We start from the raw sequence: 23165 nt of genomic DNA, 5'->3' as shown, positions 1-23165 counted from the left end.
GCTAGAACAGAAAAGGCTAGAAGAACTTGGACACAAATACAAAAAAAAAAATGTGCCTTTCAATGGGGGAATAGATTAATAAAAGAACATATGCAATTATACTCAAATAAATCCAAATATGGTGAATCACAAAAACATCTGTCACAGTATGCTTATTTCTCTCTCTCTCTCGTAGGTCGGGAGCTAAGAACCATGTTGCATGAAACAAGGGACAGGCAGAAGTTTGTCAGTGATGTTCAATATCTGCGGGACATGCAGCATAAGGTGGACTCGGAATATCAGGTAATTGCCGGAGCCAGGGTGGCCTTTGGGGAATAGAATTTTAAGGCAGCGTCGGTGGAAGCCCACCCCAGTCTGCCACTCACCTATAAAATGACTGGTGCCAACTTCATAACACTGTCAGAACACATAACAGAAGTGAAATAAGCATTTTTCTCCCAGTGGTGTTCCCAATTTTCATATTTCACCCCACGCTATCCCCCATGCTGCAATGTTAGGGGGCCTTTTAAAAACCCAAGTATAGGGGCTGGGACATGGCTCAGGCAGTGAAACGTTGCTGAATAAACATGAGGACTTGAGAAAATATTTAGTGCAAGGGGCCATGGGGCTATGGCTCAGTGGATAAGAGCATTTGCTGCATCAACATAAGGACCTGAGTTTGAGGCCCCTGCAACCACACAACAAGCTAAGCATGGTCATGTGTATCTGTAACCCCAGCGCTCTGCAGAGCAGAGACAGGGGATCACTGGGGTCTGTCTGCTGGCTGGCCACCAGCCTAGCTCCAGATTGTGAGAGAACCTATCTCAAAGGAGTAAGATAAAGAGTGATACAGCAGGACACCCAACATCTTCCACTGGCCCCCACATGTGCCTGGGTGTGGGCACCTGTGCACACATATACCATGCACACATTCACACACCCACACACCTATTTAACGCAGTGTTTACCCCCAACCTTTGGCAATAAGCGATATTAAGGTTCATATTTAGCTAACTGAGAAGCAAAAAGACCTTAAGGGGTTAACTAAGTTGCCCTACCATTTACAAAATAGCATGCCCTTCTGTTGTCATGGGTGCCAGAAGAAAGGTGGTTAACACACTCTACAACAAGCAAACTTCTGGTCTCCCTGGCTACAGTGTTTACATGCAAAAACAAAACTGACGGGGAGCCTGAGGGGTCATGATGCAATTACCTGGGGCTGGCATAGGACAGACTCACTGGACTCGGTTGTGGTGTTCTTAGAGCCTTTAGGAGATGTCACTCAGCTCCCCCCTGTGTGAAGCAGCCCTCACCAATCAAGGAGACACATCCCCAGCTTCCATGAATCTCAGAAAGCAGTCCCTCCCTAAGAAAACACAGCTCAGCCATCAGGTTCTCCTCCTCCTTAGCAATTTCAGATAGAACTGAGCCTCGTGGGTCACCAAGGAAACCAGACCCGGCTCAGTAGCCTGACTTCACCTGAACAGGGCCACCCTGTTCTGGGGTTGGAAAGGATCGGCAGTTTCTTTCCACAGTTGCCAATCCACACCCAAGAGGACTACAAAGGGGAGGAGACTTCCAGCAATTGAGTAAGAATGTCAACCCTCGCACAGGTTACTCAGGGAATCATCCACTTTTCACAGAGATGCCCCCACCACCTGCTGGCACGGGGAAATACTTGTTAAATTCTGTTTCTACAATGAGTGGATAAGGGGACTGTCTTGTTATCAACCATCCTTGGTGAAGAAAATCAGATCATGCGATCATGTATCATCCTGGATCCGTTTAGTTTTATTTTCTAAGATCACATAGGCTTTCAATATTGCCAGTTGTGTTTTATTTGGTGATTTAACCAATGTTTAATCCATTACGTGCCTGCTTTGTGTTGAACAAGGTCCCTGCTCTTCCAGCATTTTTTTTTCTTTTTTTCTTTTTGTTTTTTGAGACAGGGTTCTCTGTGGCTTTGGAGGCTGTCCTGGAACTAGCTCTTGTCGGCCAGGCTGGTCTCGAACTCACAGCGATCCTCCTGCCTCTGCCTCCAGAGTGCTGGAATTAAAGACATGTGCCACCAATGCCCAGCTTCTTCCAGCATTCTTATTCTAAGTTTAGGAATAGAAAGTGTGCTCACAGTGTAAAGTTGTTTTAGTTACCACTCCGGTGTGGCTCTAGAATGTTTCCTCATATCCCACGTGTCAGAGGTTTGGTTCCCTAGGAACCATTTGGCACTAGGAGATGGTAGAACCTTTAAGGGGTGGGTCCTAACGAAAGGTCTTAGGTTTTTGGAGGTGTGCTGCGATAGGGAACTAGGGGAACCCAGCCCCTTCTGTCTTTTCACTTCTTGGCCACTATGAGGTGAGTGGATGCTGCTGTAACACCCCAGGCCCAAGGCAACAGGGCCATTCCATCGAAGTGTCTGTCATAATGGAACTTGTAAAGCTGGGAGCCAAAACAAATCTTCCCTGTCTTTAAGCTGATTTACCTCAAATATTCCTTACAGTCATGGAAAACTGACTGAAACAGCTGCTGATCAATATATGAAAAAAAAAAAAAAAAAACAAGCAAACCAAACAAACAAAAGAACCCAGCATAATAATGGAGGAGGGGCAAGCTCCTCGAGAGCCAAGGGAAAGTGTCTAACATGAGGAGGTGGAGGCGCTCTGCAGATCCGGATCCAGCTGGCTCTTACAGGGGAAAGCCGGACATGTCATACATGTGACTCTCACCACAGTGAGAATTACTGGAGACTTTTGGAGGGAGGAGACATCTGGCTTAGATTTTTTTTTTCTCTTTTTAGATCGCTTTGACTTCTGTGAGGGGAAAGGGCTAGAAGGGGTGAGAGAAAAAGCAAACGATTTTGAAAGTATGATGGACATTTAAGAAAGACGATATGGCGAGCTGGACTAAGTTCTTAGGCATGCAGGTGGCAAAAAGTGGTCCAACCCAGGAGCTGGAAGCAGAGCAGGTGATGGATGGAGACGAGCATCAGCAGACAGAAAAGAATGACTCCCTCCAACACATTTACAGTTATAATCTTAAAAGTTTTCCAGTCTTTACATCTGACTCCACACTTCCAATTTCCTTTCAAACAAAGACCCAAGCCAGCAGCAAGGGAGCTCTCTCAACTGCCTCCCCTGCATCCTAGTCTCCACAGCCTTCCAGACCCCCAATCTCAGAGGGCAAAGTGACCACTGTCCTGCTAGTGACCAGCTGAGACCTTGGCTCAGTCCAGCCTCTGCCATCCATGAGAGTCTGCTGTCTGTATTTTGATGCCCCTTTCTCTCTCTCTCTCTCTGTCTCTCTCTCTCTGTCTCTCTCTCTGTGTCTCTCTCTCTCTGTCTCTCTCTCTCTCTCTCTCTCTCTCTCTCTCTCCTCTCCCTCTCTGCCCTCTCTATTTTATTTACTTGTGTATGCATTTATATTCTATGTATTGGCTTATCTATTTGTTGTTGTACTGGAGACAGGATCCAAGGCCTCCTGCATGAGAAGCAAGCCCTCTACTAACTGAACTGTACCCTCAGCCCAGCTTTCTGTTCTTACTGGCTCAGTCTACAAATACCCTGAAGTTCCCGCCCTAAGGACCAAAGCACAAAGCCTTGCTCCTTTTAACAGCCTCCCTGGCTTCCTCCTGTCTGTCTCAAACATCTTAGACAGCCTCATTTCTGTCTCCACTTCCTTCTTGGTTCTGTGTTTGTTTTTAAATCTGCACTTCCTTCTCCTTACCACTTCTGAGCCGCCTTCCTAGTCTGTTTCCTGAAGACTGTTTGTCTTGTCCTCTCTCCTGTCACGGTCTCCTGGCATACTGTCTCACTCATGTTAATCTCCATCTTTTTTCCTACTTTCTCCTCTTCTCTCTGTCCTTCATTGCTGAGTCAGCAAGGTCCCATCCTCAGCGTCCCCCCTTCTGATATACAAGACCCTCTTGTTGGCTCTTCCTATTTTTAACCACTACTTCATATAAATGACTCGTAACCAGTCTCGTAGAATGCCAGAATCATGGGTGTGCTTGCTTATTGGTTATTTTCATCTGGGTGCCACCCAGGCATCACTAATCCAGCATGTCCATAGATGGGCGTCACATGTCTGTCCCTCTACCACCCCTCCTCTGATCAACCCTTCCCTGACTCTCTTATCCACAAAGCTTTGGCTGCCATACTCTGCCAGGCTCACCTAAGGGCACATGAACCTGTGCCACCCTTTATCCTGTGGCCACCATCATGGTTCCAAGTACCATAATTTCCACCCAAGACTACCACAGTATCCTTTAATGTTTAGATGATCTCCTTGTCATATCTGATTTTGTCATCTTCCTGCCTTTTGTCTCATTCTAAGCTGAGCATCAGCCTATGTCACTGGAATACTTGAAGACCTTCAGCAGCTTCCTGAAAAGTCAGACTCCAGACCTAGGGACCTAAGCAAGACTAACCTTAGCAGGAACTACTGCTTAACCCCTGCTCCAACTCCTGCCCCCATCCCTGCCTTGCTTTTACTGCAGTCTCTCTACAAAGATAGTAAAGATCACAGTTTTAATTTAGAACTAAAGACAATCTTTGGACTCACAAAGTATCCGGGTTCAGCTTTTATTTGTTTTTAAGAAATTACTGAGTAGCAATTTACATAGCATGAAGTTTAACCTGTTTTACGTATACTGTCAATGATTTAAGGTAGATTTGCAGCCATAACCACCATCCATCTATAGAACATTTCCCTCACCCCAGCTTCTCAGCACCCTTTTAATACCTCTGGCTGGAGATTGCACAGCAGCTGTCATGTGTGTCACTCTCTCCATAGCCCCTTAAGGCTAAGGAGTGAGCCTCCCTGTCTATACTGAACCAAACACTGTAGTTTCTGAAAGCAATGATAGCTTCCTGCACCACCGACTTGTCAGATATAGGCCAGCTAGCCTGTGGCTCTTCCTAGAACCAAATGCGTCATTACTGACTCTTTTCAAAACCACTCATCAGTGGGGCTGCATGAAATAAAATATGGCTACCTTCAGATACAGAGTGCTGTAGATAGGTAAACATAGACCCACAGTAACAACCTCACAGGGAACAGCAATGTCTTTTTCTTTTAGACAGGGTCTCACTAGGTAGTCATGGCTGGCCTGGAACTCACTACATAGAGTAGGCTAGCCTCAAACTCACAGAGATCCACCTACCTCTGTCTGCTGAGTGCTGGACTAAAGGTGTATGCTGCCACGATAGCCTTGCAACTATCGTTTTTAAATGATATTAATCTGTCCTTTGCCTTATTCTCGAAAGACTTTATAGTTATGGCTTAAAAATCACTTGCAGCTGGGCATGGAGGTATACCTCAATAATTTCAACATTTGAGAAGCAAAGGAAGGAGGATCATGAGTTCAGGGTTTCCCTGGGCTGGTCAAAAGACTCTGTCTTAGAAAAGAGTCAATTTCATGGATCAAGTGGGTGTTCACCAACTTAGTCCCATACAGCCAAAGTATTACTGAGGGTGGTTAGATACTGTTACTGAGGGTGGATAGATACTGATACCTTAAGTGGTGTGTCCAACCCATCTTGTGCGACTGACTGTAGCTATGGAAGCAGTGCAACACAAATCTATATGCTTAGTTAAACATTGTGAGATGATTTTCATGATTTTATTTTGTGACTTGGTGGCATGGTTCTTGCATGTGAACTTTGCAGTGACAGCATGTTACACTGTCAAGAGGTTAGATGTGCCTGCTGTGGGTTTGGCCCATTACACCCTGTGGGAATCCGAGCGTTCTCCCTTAGCACAGCCATCTGCTTAGGACACCTGGGATTTCCCATTGCAGGATATACGAGGAGTGTAAGACCTAATCACTACATGCAACTCCCAAATCATATACACTCGCCACACGTTCCTTCCCACGCTTGACTTGGCTTTAATGAACTGGCTCAAATTGAAGCCCTTAGGAACCTCCTCGTTTTTTTTTCTAGAGTTGGGTTATTCCGGCTCTGTCCTAAAATACACTGAAGGTTGGTATGCACCAAATGAACAGTGCCTTTACAGGTCTGTGGGCTGGCTCTAAGAGGAGGCTAAACCCACCCTTAGTTGTGGGTGGGGCCTTTTAAGAAAAAAGAGGAAATAAACATCCATTTGGCATATTACATGCTATTTCAGCATCTGGTAGCTAGCATATAATTATATTCTATCTTAGAATTTGGCTCTGGTCCTTCCAGGGTGTTCATATTTCTTTACACCCCCCCGTCTCTCTCTGTCTCCCTTTCTCTCTCTCCTCTTGTTCCTCTCCCTCCCTCACCTCTTACCCTCCCTCCCCAAATGTATTTATGTAACTGGAGGCAGAATTTAGCCTTGGCCATTAATGCCCACTGGAAGCTTGAAGGGAAGATTACACTTGGCATTTCGGAACAATTTTCTACAATCTCTCAAATGTGTTCAAATTGGTTTCATTTCATGTCACTTACTCATCTCGATTCTTTCAAGTGCAGATCAAACAACTAAACATGACGATATAAATGTGTTGAAGGACATGATGGTGGCTTTTATACCAGGTGGCAGTGCACAGGAGGGGAGAGATACAGGTCGAGCAGCCCTAACCCCAAATCCCAAATCTCAAATACTCAAGACTGAAGGGTTTTGAGCACCAATATACAGCCACACCAGGAAAATGTTTCATGCACAAAATTACTTAAAATGTTACATAAAATACCCTCCAAGTATGGGCTTATGGTCCATGGATTTTGTGTTTATATTTGGGATTCATCTGCCAGAGATCTCCTTGTGTGATATACAAAAATATCTTAATATCTGAAAAAAAAACAAAAAACAAAATCCGAAACACATCTGGTCCCAGCGCATTTCAGATAAGGGAATCTTGTTACGGAACTTCTTCCCACCAGCCTGGGCCCACTGCCGCGTCAGCACCAAATGAACACACAAAACATTAATTATAATACTATTGGCCATTGACTTGGACTTCTTATTGGCTAGCTGTCTTAATTATTAACCCATTTCTATTAATCTAAGTATTTCCACGTGGTCTTATCTTACCGGAGAAAGAGTCCGGACCTGTTACTCGTCTCGTGTCCTACATGGTGACTGACTCTGCCTACGTTTCCCAGAATCCTCCTCATCTCCTAGTCCCATCTATCTTGCTGCCCTATTGGCCAACAGTGTTTTATTCATCAACCAATAAGATAAACATATACAGAAGACCATTCCCCATCAGATTCTCAACTGGGAGAGGAGTCTTATTTATTCATTTATTTTTCAGTGCTGGGGATTGAACCTGGGTCCTTGCCCTGGACAGGCATACACAGAGCTCTATTCCCAGCCTCCTAATATATCTACACTGTCTTACTAAGTTACCCAGGCTGTGCTTGAACTCACTCTAGCCCCTAAGGCCTTGAGTTTACCATCCTCCTGCCTCGACTTCTCAGGTAGCTGAGATTACAAGCCAGCTTTGAGGTTTGCTACTCTAGTGTTCTCAGCCAGTGAGGGAGCTATCAGGCCAAGTTTGTTTTTTTTTTTTTTTAAGATTTATTTATTATGTATACAGTGTTTTGCCTGCATGTATGTCTATACATCAGAAGAAAGCACCAGGTCTCATTATAGATAGTTTTGAGCCACCATGTGGTTGCTGGAGTTGAACTCAGGACCTCTGGAAGAGCAGCCTCTGAGCGATCTTTCCAGCCCCTCATGCCAAGTTTTTTAAGTAAACTTTAATAATATCACCAATGATCATTAAACTCCAACTCTGCATTATGTATGTAAGAACAAGAGCAGAGTACAGGCAGTGCCAACTCCTACCTCTCGGTGCTGACAGGGTAGAGTAACAGCAGCCATACAGGTGCCATTATTGGGATGTGAGGATGGGGGTGCAGTCCAGTCTGTGGAATGGTTGCCTAGTCTTTTAGGTAGCTTTCTATTGCTCTGATAAGCACCAAGTCCAGAAGCGACTAGGAGAGGAGTGGACTTGTTGTTTTCGATTACAGCTTATAGTCCCTTATGGGGAAGCCAGGGCAGAAACCGAAGCAGAGACCACAGAAGAACGCTGCTTACCAGATCACTTTCCATGGCTTGCAGTCATGGCAGTCATCCAGGACCACCAGCCCAGGGGTAGCACTACCAGTGATGGGCAGAGCCCCTCCCTCAGAAACCATCAATCAAGAAAATGCCACAGACCTGCCCAGAAGCCAATCTGATGGAATCAGTTTCTCACTTGAGGCTCCCTCTTGACAGGTGACTCTAGCTTGTGTCAAGTTGAAAAACAAGCAAGCAAGCAAACAAACAAACAAACAAAAAAACAACCCAGCTAGGATGCATGAAGCCCTGGGTTCGTTCCCAACACTGTATAAAGCCAGTTGTGGTATCGTCAAGCTTATTCGGGGCTACATAGCTAGTTCAAAGCCAGCCTGGGCTACAGAAGACCTTGTGTCAAAAAACAAACAAACAAAAGTAAATAAAATAGTAATGGCCATATTCATTTGGTGTGGAATGTTTCTACACTGTGTGAAGATGTAGTATAATAAAAACCTGAACGGCCAATAGCTAGTCAGGAGGGATAGGTGGGATTTCCAGGAAGAATATAGACTCACAGGAGATGCCAGGAGACACAAAGAAGAACCAGGAGGTGCAAGATAGAAGAGAGGTAATGCTACATGATAGAACATCTATGAATATAAATGGGTTAATTTAAGTTATAAGAGCTAGTAGGACAAACCTAAGCTAAGGCCTAGCATTCATAATTAGTAAGTCTCCTCCTTGTCATTATTTGGGAGCTGGTGGTACAAAGAAAGACTTGCTTGCTATATTCATTTTTTTTAATTTGGGCTATTTTTATGATAGTTGTTTTTATAGCAGAACTGGAAATTGCTCATATGACACTTAGGTCATCAGGAGCCCAGATGATGACAGATAATAAAGAATCTCTAAGCCTAACTATGGGCCCGGACAGCTGTAATGTTAAAGACAAAGTGGTGTACAGTGTGCCCCAGAATGGCAAGGCACAGAAGGCCCTCAGCTGACTGGGTTCTGTGGGTTGAGAGACAAGACTTCTCCTTCAGGGTATGAGTGTGCCTGAGCCCCACACAGGAGGACTCTTTATTCTGTGACCAAGATCAGTCACATGCTTCGGCAAAGACTGAGTTTAGAAATAAGTAAACCAGGAAGTGGGATGGAAAACGAACGCTTGATGGAGGTGATGGCCAGGGGACATTGAACCCTTCCTTCCCACAGGCCAGTCACAGCTAAGATCCTGAGAGAAGCCCCTGTTCCCCTGGCAACCTCGTGACACAGGGCCATACCTCCCTCACAGCTGAGGGGAGTGGCAATTCATGGATTCAGCCGGCCCAAGGTCTCTGCTAGAAAGTGGCAGAGCTGGGGTTGGGTTTGTTTACCAGGATTGAGTTACAGTGAGTCACAAAACCCACGCCACCCCCCACAGGCACATTCTGTGATTGGATCCCACAGTCGCAGCCTGGCTGCCTGTGCTGTCATCAGAGGGCCAAGTGGTAGGGGAACAGGGACGCCACCAAAGGGGAAGAGAAGGAAGACATAGAAGTCACCTGCCACCTTTCACTTCAAGGCTGCCCTCTGACAGTCTGTCTGACCACACATCCCGGACTCACAGCCATTTAATCCTGGCTGGTGGGACACAAGAGAACTAATTGAGAAGTCCAGAAGGACAGGCAATTGAATTGGATTTCTCCTCCTTGCCCTGGAATTTCTCTACCTTCTCCAGCCAGCTGGTCACTTTAGGATCCCCCTCCCCCCACCCACAGGACCATCACCATCAAGAACCAGACAAACAAACCATTCACATTCACAAATGGGAAGAAAAGGCATCCTGGGGTGGAGATGCCAAGTCTTTGAGTCTTCTAGGACTGGACTTATGGTTGTTGAGTTTCTGTGTTCCTTCACAGCAAATCTGTAACTCTGAGAGGAATGCTGCTTGATATGCACAAAGATTGCTCAGCCTTCTCAGGTTGAAAATCATTAAGTATCTGCCCTGCCATGGTTTATCTTCCCACCCACTAATCTGAGAGAAAGGAAACCAGAGAAAAATAGTTTTCAGCATCACAAATAAATAAATAAATAAAAATAAGTAAGTAAATAAATAAAATCTATCCATCGTCTCCTTTTAATAAAGAAATATCAAAAGCCGGGCATGGTAGCGCCTGCCTTTAACACCAGCACTCAGGAGGTAGAGGCAGATGAATCTTCGTGAGTTCAAGGCCAGCCTGGTACAGAGTGAGTTCCAGAACAGCCAGGGCTACACAGAGAAGCCTTGTCTCAAAAAACAAAACAAACAAAAAGAAAAGAAATAAAGTCATAGTCACATGCATTTTTGAAGATAATTTCAAATAAATAAAACCACCCAGCCTACAAGAATTCTGTTTAAACTCTGCCTTGGTCCTGCCTCTGTCTGTTGTGCTGGCTTCTTCTGATCTGCAGGGATGACCTAAATACAGGTCCATGTCAGTGGCGGGCATCACTTAGACCTGTGGCTTTGGGACACAGACTTCCTTGCCGACAGTCCCCACAACAGCAGGTGGTCTGATTGGAAGTCACTGTGGGAAGGGCGCACCCAAACAGCTCGGGGACAGGACTGGCTTAAGTGGTAAAGTCCTTGCTATCAAGTGTGGCAACCTGAGTTTGAGCCCTGGAAGCCACACAGTGGAAGGAGAGAACAGACTTGTCCAAGTTGCCTGTGACCTCCACAAATGTGTCATGGTACTTCCTAAAAATACATGCATACATACATACATACATACATACATACATACATACATACATACATACACACACACACACACACACACACATTTTAATGGGGGAGGGTCTGGAGAGATGGCTCAGAGGTTAAGAGCACTGAGCTCTGAGGTCCTGAGTTCAATTCCCAGAAACCTCATAGTGGCTCACAACCATCTGTAATGAAATTGCTGCCCTTTTCTGGTGTGCAAGCATACATGCATGCAGAACACTGTTCACATAATAAATAAATCTTTTTAAAATATGTATTTTAATGCTTTTTTAAAAAGCAGCTCATATTTACTGGAGTTTCTTGGCTTTTGTTTGTTTTGTTTTGTTTTTGTTTTTGTTTTCCAAGACAGGGTTTCTCTGTGTAGCTTTGGAGCCTATCCTGGCACTCGCTCTATAGACCAAGCTGGCCTTCAATTCACAGAGATCTGCCTGCCTCTGCCTCCCAAGTTCTGGGATTAAAGGTGTGTGCCACCAACGCCGGGCAAAAGAAATATAACTGGGCAGTGGTGGTACACACCTTTTTAAATATTCATTTAGTATACAGTGTTCTGCCCAGGCCAGAAGAGGGCACCAGGTCGCATTACAGATGTTTGTGAGCCACCATGTGGTTGCTGGGAACTGAACTCAGGACTTCTGGAAGAGCAGCCAGTGCTCTTAACCGCTGAGCCATCTCTCCAGCCCTGGTTGGCTTATTTTTTGATAGGTACTGTCTACTATTCTTTGGGTTTCTCTGTCTCTGTCTCTTTTCCTCTCTCTCTGTCTCTCTCTCTCCTTCTCTCTCTGTCTCTCTCTGTCTCTGTCTCTGTCTCTCTCTCTCTCTCTCGTGTGTGTGTGTGTGTGTGTGTGTGTGTGTGTGTGTGTGTGTGTGTGTGTGTTTGTGTGTGCCTGCTTTCCTTTCAAGGGTTAGGAGAGGTGGTCAGATTCCCTGGAGCAGCTCTGAACCACCTGGCACAGGTGCTGGGAACTCTTCCTATCCCCAGAGCATTCTCTCCAGCCCCTTCTTTGGGTTTTCTTGCTTACACTATGCTACATAAGGATCCTGGCAGCACTTCCCAGTGAGCATTCCAATGATTTAATGTGACAGAGTTGTTCAAAATAAAAGATGGACGGAGGGACAGTAGTAAAAACCAAAACAGTCATTCTGGAGTGTTCTCCCTTTCCAAGCCTGGTGGGACTTGGAATCCAGGAGTCAGTCCCGCTACAGGTGACCAGCTGGTGAGCTGGGGTAGGGGGCCCTTCACTTGCAATTCATTTTGGAGGCTCAGTGTAACTAATTCTTCCCAGGGGGATTCCAGGCAGCACCCGTTTTACCACAGTCAGGTCATTTCTATTGTTAACCTTGTAGCCTGACCTCCCAGGCAGGAAACTCTGAATCCCACAGCCTTTAAAAAAGGAAATGCTTTTTCTATTGGAAGTGGAGAGGAAATGCAAAAGAAATCTTCTTTTTCTCAACCCAGCCCAGAAGTGGGGAAATGGTAGGTCGACTTTAATAACAACGATGTCTTTACACCAGATTTCTTAGTCAATAATTTGACCCTGGTAGGTCACAGATGAGTGAAGGTCTCTGAGTATAGAAATGTTCCAAGTGCTTTGGTGCCTTTTTTTTGGGGGGGGGGTATTTAAAATATCAGTTGAAATCCCTGGTGTCCTTGGGTTGCTTCAGTTCTAGTAAAGGGAAAGTGTTTGGCAATAGATTTTATTTTAATTTTTTAAAGAAAAATGGTGATGGGAAGTAGTTATTTTATTTTTATTACTTTGCATTTAGGGACTGATAATTTCTGAAGCAAAAATATGATTCAAGTCAGACTCAGATACGATATGTTTCCTCTCATCTACAGAATTTAAATTAAGATACGCAAATACAAGACCTGCACAGTGACCATACTAGTTGACATGGCAACATGGATGAGGAAAGCATCACAAGACTTCATCCCTAGATGAGGAACTACAGTCAGTCAGTGTCTGTGAGGGAGGGAGAACCCATCAGCACTAAACACAAACAGCACTAAATGTACTCAGTAGGATATATACATATATATGGGTATACATATATAAATTATAGCAGAAGAGGTAGTTGTGTTAATTTGAGAAGGGGTGGGAGGGACTTTGGTGGAATTGGAGTGAGGAGGAAGCAGGTGTAAGTGATGATATCCAGTACTAAGTATGAAGTTCTCAAAAATATTAGAAATATTATTGTTGTACTAAACTATTTAATTTTATGTGGTGTGTGTGTGTGTGTGTGTGTGTGTGTGTGTGTGTGTGTGTGTGTGTGAAGGGAATGACAGAAGAGTAATAAGGCAAATATGAGCAAAGTACAGTGCTATGCATGTATGAAAATGTCATGCTGAAATCCATTCTCTTGTATGCCAACTTTAAAACTGATAAACAAATGCAATTCAAGATGTTAGAAACTCAAAAGGTGAGAAATGGTCCTTACTCTTCAAATTCTTACTGGCCAGCTGGGCAAATGAGCTGTAAAACAAAACTGATTACAGTGAAATAGGAAAATTATACAATTCAAACTACATGAGTTAGCTTTGTGTTACTATGTACATAGCAGTCCCCCTCTTTAGTACCCCTCCAAGACCACACCCCCCAGTAGTTTAAAATGTCAACTTATCACAACCTAAAATCACCTGAGAAGGGACCTCACCCGAGGAAGGTGGTGGGCAGGGCTGTGGAGTGTCCTGATTATTAACTGAGGAAGGACAAGCCACATTAAATCTGGGTGGCTCCATGGCATGGGCTGGGCCCTATGTGAGAGTGAAGAAAGCTGAGCAGAAGCAGGCAGGCACAAGTGTGTTGATTCTCTCTGCTCTTAACTGGTTATCTAACTGTGAGCTCCTACCTGCATTTTCCCTTTCTAATGGACTGGAACCAGGAATTATAAGCAGAATAAAACCCTTGCCTCCTCCCTCATTAGACACAGTAAAAGATTAGCAGTGCTGTCTAATCATGAAAACCGAAGTTCTGATGATACACTGTAACGTAGTTGCCAGCATCATTGCTCTTGCCCTTGGAGGCCATCATTAAATAACATGAGGATGGCTTCAGCAACAGTGTTTTGATATGCCACAGAAGAGCTGACACATGGTGAACAGCTACAAAGTGAGTAATAGGAGTGAAGCTTGCAGAGTGCATATATGCTGGACAAAGATAATTCATGTCCAGGGCAGGAAAGAGTGGGATGGAGTGAGATTTTATCACATTATTCAGAATGGTGCAAGATTCAGAACTTATGAATTATTTATTCTTGGAATCTTCCACTTCATGTTTGTGCACCAGAGATGACTCTGGGTAACTGTTGAAACTGCAGATGAGGGCATGCTACTGTCCACTGCCTCATTAGCAATTGTCTCAGCCCAGAGAGAAATAGACAGACAGGCAAAGAGGTGATGCCACACAGGCTGGACCTTAGTGATCAGCAGGCTGAGCCCAGGGCACGCAGGGAAACTCTTCCAAGCAGAGAGAATAGCATGTAGCAGATGTATGAAAAGTCTTCTGTAACAAATGACCCAGGAGTAGATCAACCCAAGAGGTGATAAGAGGGGGTGCCACGGAGGGAAATAAGGCTGGAAGAAGTTGATATAACATTTTGGGTACAACCTTCCTAAAAAGGCAACTATTCTATGTGCTAGAGAGATGGCTGGGCAGTCAAGAACACTTGCTTCTCAGCCATGAGCATCAGAGTTCAGCTTCCCCAACCACACAGGGTGGCTCACAAATGCCTGTGACCCGGGCTCAAAAGATCTTAGGGTGTCTTCTGGCCTCCTAGGGCACGCGCACATACGTTCACCACTCACATGGATTTGTGCATATAGACATAAATAAAAGATTTTTAAAAAGAAAGAGAAAAACTACTCTTCACAAAATGTTCCACAGTATGTTTATTGTTTGTATTTATTAAAGCAGTGATTGATGGTTTTGATCTGGGATTTTGGGCAAAGGGAGGAGAGAGTGACGCCTGGTCTTTGACCCTGGTGACAGGTATTTTATGAACAGCTGGAGATAAATATCATTCTCCTTGTGCCTCTCAAGTTGGTAGTAAGCCTGAAATTGCTAAAACTAGTCACAGACCTAAGAGAAAAACATCGTTTTCTCATCTCTGTTGTGTGTCCTCTAGGCTTGTTTGAAACGACAGGATTACAAAAAAGACACAAATGACAAGAAACAGGATCAGCTATGGGGGAAAGACACAGGTGACAGATCCCGGTTTCCAAGTGGGTCATCGTCCAAACAGGTATGGAGAATTTAAGTCTTTTGCTTCCGCACATGTGCACACATACATGTATCTGTTAGAAAAAAGCCAGGAGGAATGTATTGGCACTATTGGTTGGTAAAGTGCTTGCTTCACAAACATGAGAAACTGAGTTCATTTCCAGAACCCACATTAAAAAAAAAAGAAAAAGAAAAAGCCAAGTGTGGCACTTGGGAATCCAGAGCTGGGGTGATCAAAAAAGGATTCCTGGAGCTCACTGGTCAGATAGCCTGCCAGAATTTGGAAAACCCCAAGCCAAAGGGAGACCTGTCTCAAAAGAAAAGAAAAAAGAAAAAGAAAAAAGAGAAAACCTGGGTGTGTGATGCCTAAAGTACACCTCTGATGTCTGGACAACTGGCCACCACATGCATGCACACACACATGAACACATGTAAGCACAAAAATGAGTAAGATAGAAGCCTGTTGCAAATCCTAAAGGGCAAGGCAAGAGATACTTGAGCCAGGTGCTCCTCTCCTGAACACCACCACCACCGGTCACACCCAAGCAATGGCCTTCCTTGCTGGGCCTCACTGTTGTCCCTGGTAGTGAAGGACCTGACACTCATGGTCTGTAAGATGTGCGTTGATGCTAGAGTTGGAGGCACCATGTTTGTGGCTTCTGATCTGATCCTTGGCACTGTTGTCTCTGATTTTAATTCAAATTCAGGAGCAGAGTAAAATGCAATGATAACAACTTCTATAGTAACTGGCAATTGTTTAAATATTTTTGTGTAACTTGGTAACAAATAGTTAAGAACAATATAGTATTATAGCAATATGATAATGTTCACAATAGCCATTATTTGATTGTTTATACCATTGCAAACACTGTACTATATGTATATTAACTCATCTCAATCTCATAGATACATATATGTCTATCTATAATCTATCTATCTGCTGTTTTGTTTTGAGAAAGGGTCTGATGTGGGTAGCCTTGAACTGGCTATGTAGCCAAGGCACTCTTGATCACCCTGCCTTTACCTCACAAATGCTAGGATTATAGGAATATGCCATCACACTTGGCTTGGTGTCTACATACTAAGATATTATAGACAGGGCATGGTGGCCCATGCCCATAATCCCAGCACTTAAGAGGCAGGAGGGTCGGGAGTTTGAGGCCAGTCGGAGCTAACAGCATCCCACACCACTCCAGTTTACTTTTTATTGATGTGATAACACCATGAGCAAAAGCAGCCTGAGAAGGAAAGGGTTTATTTCATTTTACAGTCCATCATGAGGAGAAGTCAGGGTTAGAACTAGAACAGAGACCATGAAAGGATGCTGCTCACTGCCTTGTTCTCTACATAGCTCATTCTGCTTTTTTTTTCTTATACCATCCAGGACCACCTTCCCAGGGTGGCACTGCCCACAATGGTCTGGCCCTCACACATCAGTCATTAATCAAGAAAATGTCCCCACATACACTCACAGACCATTTGATGGAGGCATTTTCTCAATTGAAGTTCCCGCTTGCCAGATGATTCTAGCTTGTATCGAGTTGACAAAACACTAACCAGTATTTTCTATGAGCCCACGAGTGTGTATACACACACACACACACACACACACACACACACACACACACACACACACACCTTGGCAACATTACAGATGACAACTTGCTTCAAGTAGTCCTAAGGAGCCTTAACTGCAGTTTCACAGGCAGTTTGCAGTGGGGTGGGCATTCCAGCCAATATGTGCTGACCGCAGAGCCGATCTCCACTGCTGGGCTCTCCCTCCCTCCGTGTTTCATGTTTAAGATCCTCTCTGACTAAGAATTTCACTTGTTCTGTGTAAGAGCTAAAGACCACAGGCTGCATCCAACCCTGGCTGTTAGCAAGGCGAATTGATTTAAGGTGAATAGAATGCCCCTTATGAATTCTTATTTAATATTTTATGGCTGAAACAGGCTCCCGAGGAGGGACTGTCTCTTTCCTTTCAGTAGCGTGGATCTCTGAGACAGATCTTGGATACCTGATATCAATCAAGCTCTTGATTTCTTCTTTAATCTACGATGTTCACACAGTGGTTATTTAATGTTCAAAGGACACCTTAAAAACATCAGTGATTGATGCTTATGGACGTAGCTGTTTCTCTGGGAGAGATATATACTCCCTATTAAGGGGTATAAAAGCACACGATAAACTATCCCACCTGGAGTCTGAAGGTGAAAGAGAACCGTCTCACCACACTGGCAGCTGCCTGAATGTTTCACCTAGGTCTCTTCCTGATGGCCAAGGACTAAATATAAGACCTGCTGCTGCTGATCCAGGGGACTGAAATTAAGCCAAAAATTAAAGCTTGTTTGGCTAGAACAATTTATTTTTAGCACTAAGGTAAATTCTGGCATTTTTACACTTAGAATGAAAAAAAAAGAAAGAAACAAGGACAGATAACAAAAAATATGATATAATTCTAAGTCAGACAGCAGCACATAGCAATTCCTAGACTGGGATTCTGGAACAAATGGACACCTGGTCCCGCTGTTTCTAGGCAGAGGTTCACAAACCAGGTCACAGCCATGCTTTCACAGCCGGAATAGCACATGCCTCTGGAGCATTCTGGGTGTGTCTGATGCTCCTCTCTGCCTGCAGCACTATAGGACAAGCTGCTGGCACACTCCTATAGGTTTTTCTTCCCACTGTAAAAACCACTGTAAAAACCAGCCTTTCAAGCATGGTTGTACCAGCCCTCCAAACAAGGACATGGCTGTCCATTTAAAAGTAATTATGTGAATAGCTCCTGTGATCATAGATTACTTGCATCTGATTTTCTAGCTCGATTTTATATCTACTTGTACCTAACACAAAGTAACAATAGACATTGCGTAAAATTGACCATTTCTGTTAGAAGACAAAAACCCAGAGGCCAGGCATGATGCTCATGCCTTTAACATAAACGGATCTCTGAGATGGAGGCCTGGTTGGTGTACAGAGCAAGTTTCAGGCCAGCCAAGGCTACATGGTGAGATCTGTGTCAAGAAAAAGGAGGAGGAGAAACAGGGGGAGAAGGGAGACAATGACAAGAACAGGGGTTTTCATGTTGCATTTTGCCACCATGCCTATGAAACGATACTTGCAAATCAAATTTGATTCTTCAAATATTATCCTGAAGGCTTGAGTCTTACTGGTATAGTATCTCCAAGGTCCCACCTTCTCATTTCGAAAAGAGGCAGAATCTTAATTGTCCACAGTTCTTCATTTGAGACACCGGGGATACTGGGATGTTTGACATGATGAAACACCAGAATACTGAATGCACAGTGTGTGTGTGTGTGCTTGTATGTCCACTCCACTTGGCTCAATACATGAGTTTGGTACAAAAAAAAAAAAAAAAAAAAAAAAAAAAAGCCCAAGGTCCCTTAGGAGACTCAAAACAGATGCAAGAAAAACCTTTTAGCCATCAGGCTCATGCATTAGTTTGGATATTTCCCTATCAAGTTTGAGCCCTTCCTCAGATTTCTACAGAAGTCCAGTTGTTAACACCTTGGCCTGCCCCCAGTATCTCCAGACCCTGAGGGAATGCATGACTTAGCAAATAAATCTCCTTCTAAAGGGTGCACAATGCTAGGGGGTGCTGGACCTATTCTCTCAGAGGCTCTAAGAAGAAAGAAGAAAGTTGGCATTTCCCAGAGAAGAACCAGGCCACACAGATGCAATTTCCAAAGCTCTGTGTATTGAATGTCACACCTGGCAAAGCATCCTTGGTCTATCAGAAAAGGGCTGGAAAGAGATAACAGACAAGTGAGATACTGTAAACCAAACAGCCCCTCCCAGGGTTGGGGGAGGTGCGCCACGTCATCTCCCTCCCAGACCTAGAACTCTGGGTAATGTTTTACATCTGCTTGTGAGGTCAGGTTTGTCCTCTGAATTGAGTGGCTAGTGTGAATGTCAATTGCTGAATTCATGGAAATTTTTCCAACGTTCTGTCATTCTTTGAAGCATGCCCCGACCAAATTTTGACACTTGTATTGCAATTTTCATCACTTGTTCATTTCTTAACCCAGAATCCAATTGTCACAATTCTGATGAGCTTGGAACAAACCATCAAGTAATAGCTCTGGTGTCAAGCTATCATTTCCAGACACCTGACTCGAGGTCCACAGATCTCCTCCAAACACACAGTTAACCCAGTGACTGCTCCTCTGCATACCTTCTCTCTGTAGCCAGAGGCTTTCTTAGGGCTGTAAAGGTTGTGTTTGAGCCCCAAATGCAGCAATCTCTATCAAGCCCATTACTGAGATGATCTTTAGTATGGTATGTCTAGGTTTGTGGCTTGCCAACATGGAAAACATAACTGAAGACCACTCTGACCTTTGTCACCTTGTGAGTTTAGGCAAAATGTTTCATTTCTCCAAGGGGACACTTACTGTGTTATGCTTATCTTGCAAGTTCACCGTGAGAATGAGGGAACTTTCTAAGTGATAAGCTAACATTAAATCATGTCTATAAACTGTTGGCCAATTCTACCGCAAGTGATGCCCCAACAGGTAACAATGAAGAAACAGGTTCTGGGGCTTCTTGGACATTTTCCTTTGCCTCTGCCCCAAGCCAGGCCATGTTTTTAAAAGCCAACTTAATGTAGCCACCTATCATAAACCATTCTAGAGGGTTGGAGGACAACATGGTGAACTGTTTCATCCAATTAGAATTTACCAGAGAAATAGACGGTAGCTCTACATACCCAGTTAGGAGCTGGGTAAGTATAAAGCAGTGTCCTTGGGAGAAGATGGTAGCATTTATCTTCCCAACCCCTCACCATGGCTGGGATTGATGGGGGCACTGTCTTAGTTGGGGTTTCTATTGCTGTAAAGAGACACCATGACCACTGCAACTCTTACAAAGGAAAACATTTAATGGTGTGATTTACAGTTCAGAGGTTCAGTTCATTATCATTGTGACAGGACACAGCAGTGTGCAGGCAGACACGTGCTGGAGAAGTGACTGAAGGTTCTACATCTTGTGCTGGCAACAGGAAATGCAACACTGAGTGGTATCTTGAGCATAGGAGACCTCAAAGTCTACCCCCACAGTAACACACTTCCTCCAACAAAGCCAAACCTACTTCAACAAGGCCATTCCTCCCAACATGTCATTCTCTATGAGCTTATGGGAGACAATTACATTCAAACTGCCACAGACACCAAGATATTTATTCTCTGCAATCTTAACAGAAAATAGACATGACCTGATGTCCCCATAGAAGATGAGGGGAATAATTGATTAGCCTAGGATAAAGAGAGGGTGTAGGGTGGGGGTGGGCAGGGGACAGGCAACAAGCTTGTATGAAGAGACTCAACATAAGCCTTCCTCATCTTCTGGATGCTGGAAGGGACACTGTTCTAAAGGTACTAGCCTCTAGGACTGAAGACAAGCAGTCTGTGTGTATCCTACACTAAGAAGGAAGATGGAGAGGCTGGAGAGATAGCTCTGTGATTAAGTCTCTTCCAGAGCACCAGTATTCTGTTCCCAGCATCTGCATTAGGTTTCTCACAACCACCTGTAATTCCAACTCCCTGATCTGTGGGCACCTGTATATCCATGGTATATACACGCGCACACTCAACACTCACACACACATGCACAAATAAGGAAGAAAGATAGGATTCAGCCCAGCTTTTCAAGAGCACCCTTCACTTTGCTGATAGGAATGGGGTTATCATCCTTCAACTCTCAGCAGCCGAGCAACTAAATATTCAGATTGCGGGTCTCAAAGACCCAAAACTATGGCATAGGCAGTTTGCCTGCTACCAAGAAGCAGCTGGTCATGGCCCAGGCCTGCTCACCACTGTGATGTTTACTCCAGTGAGGTCACCCAAACCTCCTGGCAGGCAAAGCAAGTCTCCGAAGGAAGGCTGTTACTCAACATAAACACAGTAATCGTTTTGTCTATGAGAATCCACACAGACTCTGGAGATTAAAAAACAAAGCCTCCTCAAGTAACCTGTTGAGGCTGGCTCAGGGCCAGCTAGGCAAACACTCCAATCAGCACTCGGACCCCAAGCACCCAAGTAAAAACCGGGCATGATTGCACAGGTCTGTGGGAAGAGTGGCTCTCCCATTGCTCCCTAACCAGCCAGTATAGCTAATTGGTGATGTACAGACTGTGAAACCCTGTCTCTACGTATAAGGTGGATGCTCCGCCCCCCATGATGACACACCCCTTTAATCCCAGCACTCAGGAAGCAGAGGCAGGTGGATCTCTGTGAGTTCCAGGTCAGCCTGGTCTGTATAGGCAGTTCCAGCCCAGTTGGAGCTAGATGGCGAGACATTCCATTGACATGAATAAGATGGAAAGCCAATTGAATATGGTACCTAATGTGGAAAGCCAATTGGACATGGTACCTAATGTGGACCTCTGGTTTGCTCAAACACACACACACACACACACACACACACACACACACACACACACACTGCCGAAGGGCCCCACCCAAGGAGGCTGTGAGTCATCTCTCACACCTGGTATGGTGTTTGTCTCCGCTTCCCTTTTAACTCTCGCACAGATCACTGCACCCTGGAAATGCACCTGGGCACGCAGTGGCTCTGCCTCTGAGCACAGCATAGCCTCTGCAGCCAGCCCCCACTTCCCCCAAAGAGTGCGTCATGGAGAGCTAGTGTGCATCCCACACTCTGACCAGCATGGATCATGTGGGAATTTTCCTCTGAGTTTGTTTACCATCTTGGCCATGGATTTGTTCACCCGAGTGCCCCTCAAGTCCCTCAGTCTCACAAGGCTGAATGCATCATCTCCCCTCAGGCTGGTTCCTCTTCCTGTGTTTCTATTTGTACTCAGGCCAGAATTCTGGAAGTTGTGTTAGACTCCTCCTCCTCTTCTAGTCCCTCCTACTCACACTTACAGACACTAAAGTCTTGTCTCATCTCTAGAATTGCCCACGGATTTTCCCTTGCTGGGCCCTATCTTTCTGTCTGTCTGTCTGGATTATTGTAGTAATGGATTCCCTGGTCATCTTATCTTTACCTCCCCCTTCCCAGTCAATCTAACAGGCTACCGTAAGAGTAACCCCTCTGGAAGCAAATGGGATAACAATCTTTATTATTATTATTATTATTATTATTATTATTATTATTATTATTTTAAATTTTAATATATAACTGTTCTTGCCGGTTAGAAGAGGGCACCAGATCTCATTACAAATGGTTGTGAGCCACCATGTGGTTGCTGGGAACTGAACTCAGGACCTCTGGAAGAGCAGTCAGTGCTCTTATCCTCTGAGCCATCTCTCCAACAGTCATTAATTTAAAATCCTCCTGTCTTTCCCCACTGTCTTTGGGATTGTTTAGGAAGGTGCTTTTTGGCCTGACCTGTAGAGACAGCTCTTCATCAACTCTTGGGGGCACCCCCATCTGGGGAAAGCCCCCTAGGTTTTTCAGGAGATCCAGCGACTGCTCTTACTCTTATGAATTCTCAGAGCACCCCATTGGGTAAGGTCTCCTTCCCTTAGACCCCTTGGGGGTGGAACAACCCTTTCATAGGGGTCACCTAACACTGTCAGGGAACATATTTACATTGCGATTCATATCAGAGGCAAAAGTTAGTTATGAAGTAGCAATAAAAATTTTATGATTGGGGGTTACCACAACATGGGGAACTGTATTAAAGGGTCACAGCATTAGGAGGTTGAGAGCCACTGATCTAGTCCAAGAAAGAGAAGACACTGTTGACGATGCATTTTCAATGGCTAGGGCTCATTTGATGGCCGACATGCTAGAAATAACCACATACTAATGTCAGAGGCATGCAGCTATAACGGCCAGAATATGGACCCTCAGTTCACTTGGACTGGTTTGAAATGAGTGACAGAAGAGTGAGGCTGCCAATCTCCTGTTCTTTTCCTGGCATACCACTTGCAAAGGACCATGTAGCTTTATTACAACACTGGGTAAATTGCCTTGCTACCAGTAGGTCAGCCTACAGCCACAGGAACAGCCGGCTGCAGGCCTTAGAGGGTGGAGAAACCTCAGAAAAGTCCCCAAGTGACTCCTCAGGGTTTATTTGGACTTTGGAAACCCACCAGGCTGAACTGGATGATCCTTCTGGGCTTAGGTTAGACACTTGTCCCTTTCTTCATGCAAACCTGAGAGCTGAAGGTCTCCTACAGCAGCCATGTGGGAGTGAATAGATGACACTGTATGACTAGGCAAGCCGGCAGGGCATCGTTCATCTTTACTTGTGC

The 23165-nt window shown here is 44.7% G+C and overlaps 1 protein-coding gene across 1 annotated transcript in view; it reads left to right on the top strand.

Annotated features, from left to right (window-relative positions):
• The window catches only part of Marchf10 (membrane associated ring-CH-type finger 10), a 92487-nt gene that overhangs the window by 7792 nt on the left and 61530 nt on the right, over positions 1–23165 (top strand). The window contains 2 exon segments of the mRNA XM_035448276.1: positions 176–282; positions 14831–14947. Of these exon segments, the coding sequence (XP_035304167.1) occupies positions 193–282; positions 14831–14947 (207 nt within the window). The 5' untranslated portion in view covers positions 176–192.

Source organism: Cricetulus griseus, chromosome 7 (genome assembly GCF_003668045.3).
Source record: "Cricetulus griseus strain 17A/GY chromosome 7, alternate assembly CriGri-PICRH-1.0, whole genome shotgun sequence".
Lineage (NCBI taxonomy): Eukaryota > Metazoa > Chordata > Mammalia > Rodentia > Cricetidae > Cricetulus > Cricetulus griseus.
This window is presented reverse-complemented; position numbering and strand designations above follow the sequence as displayed.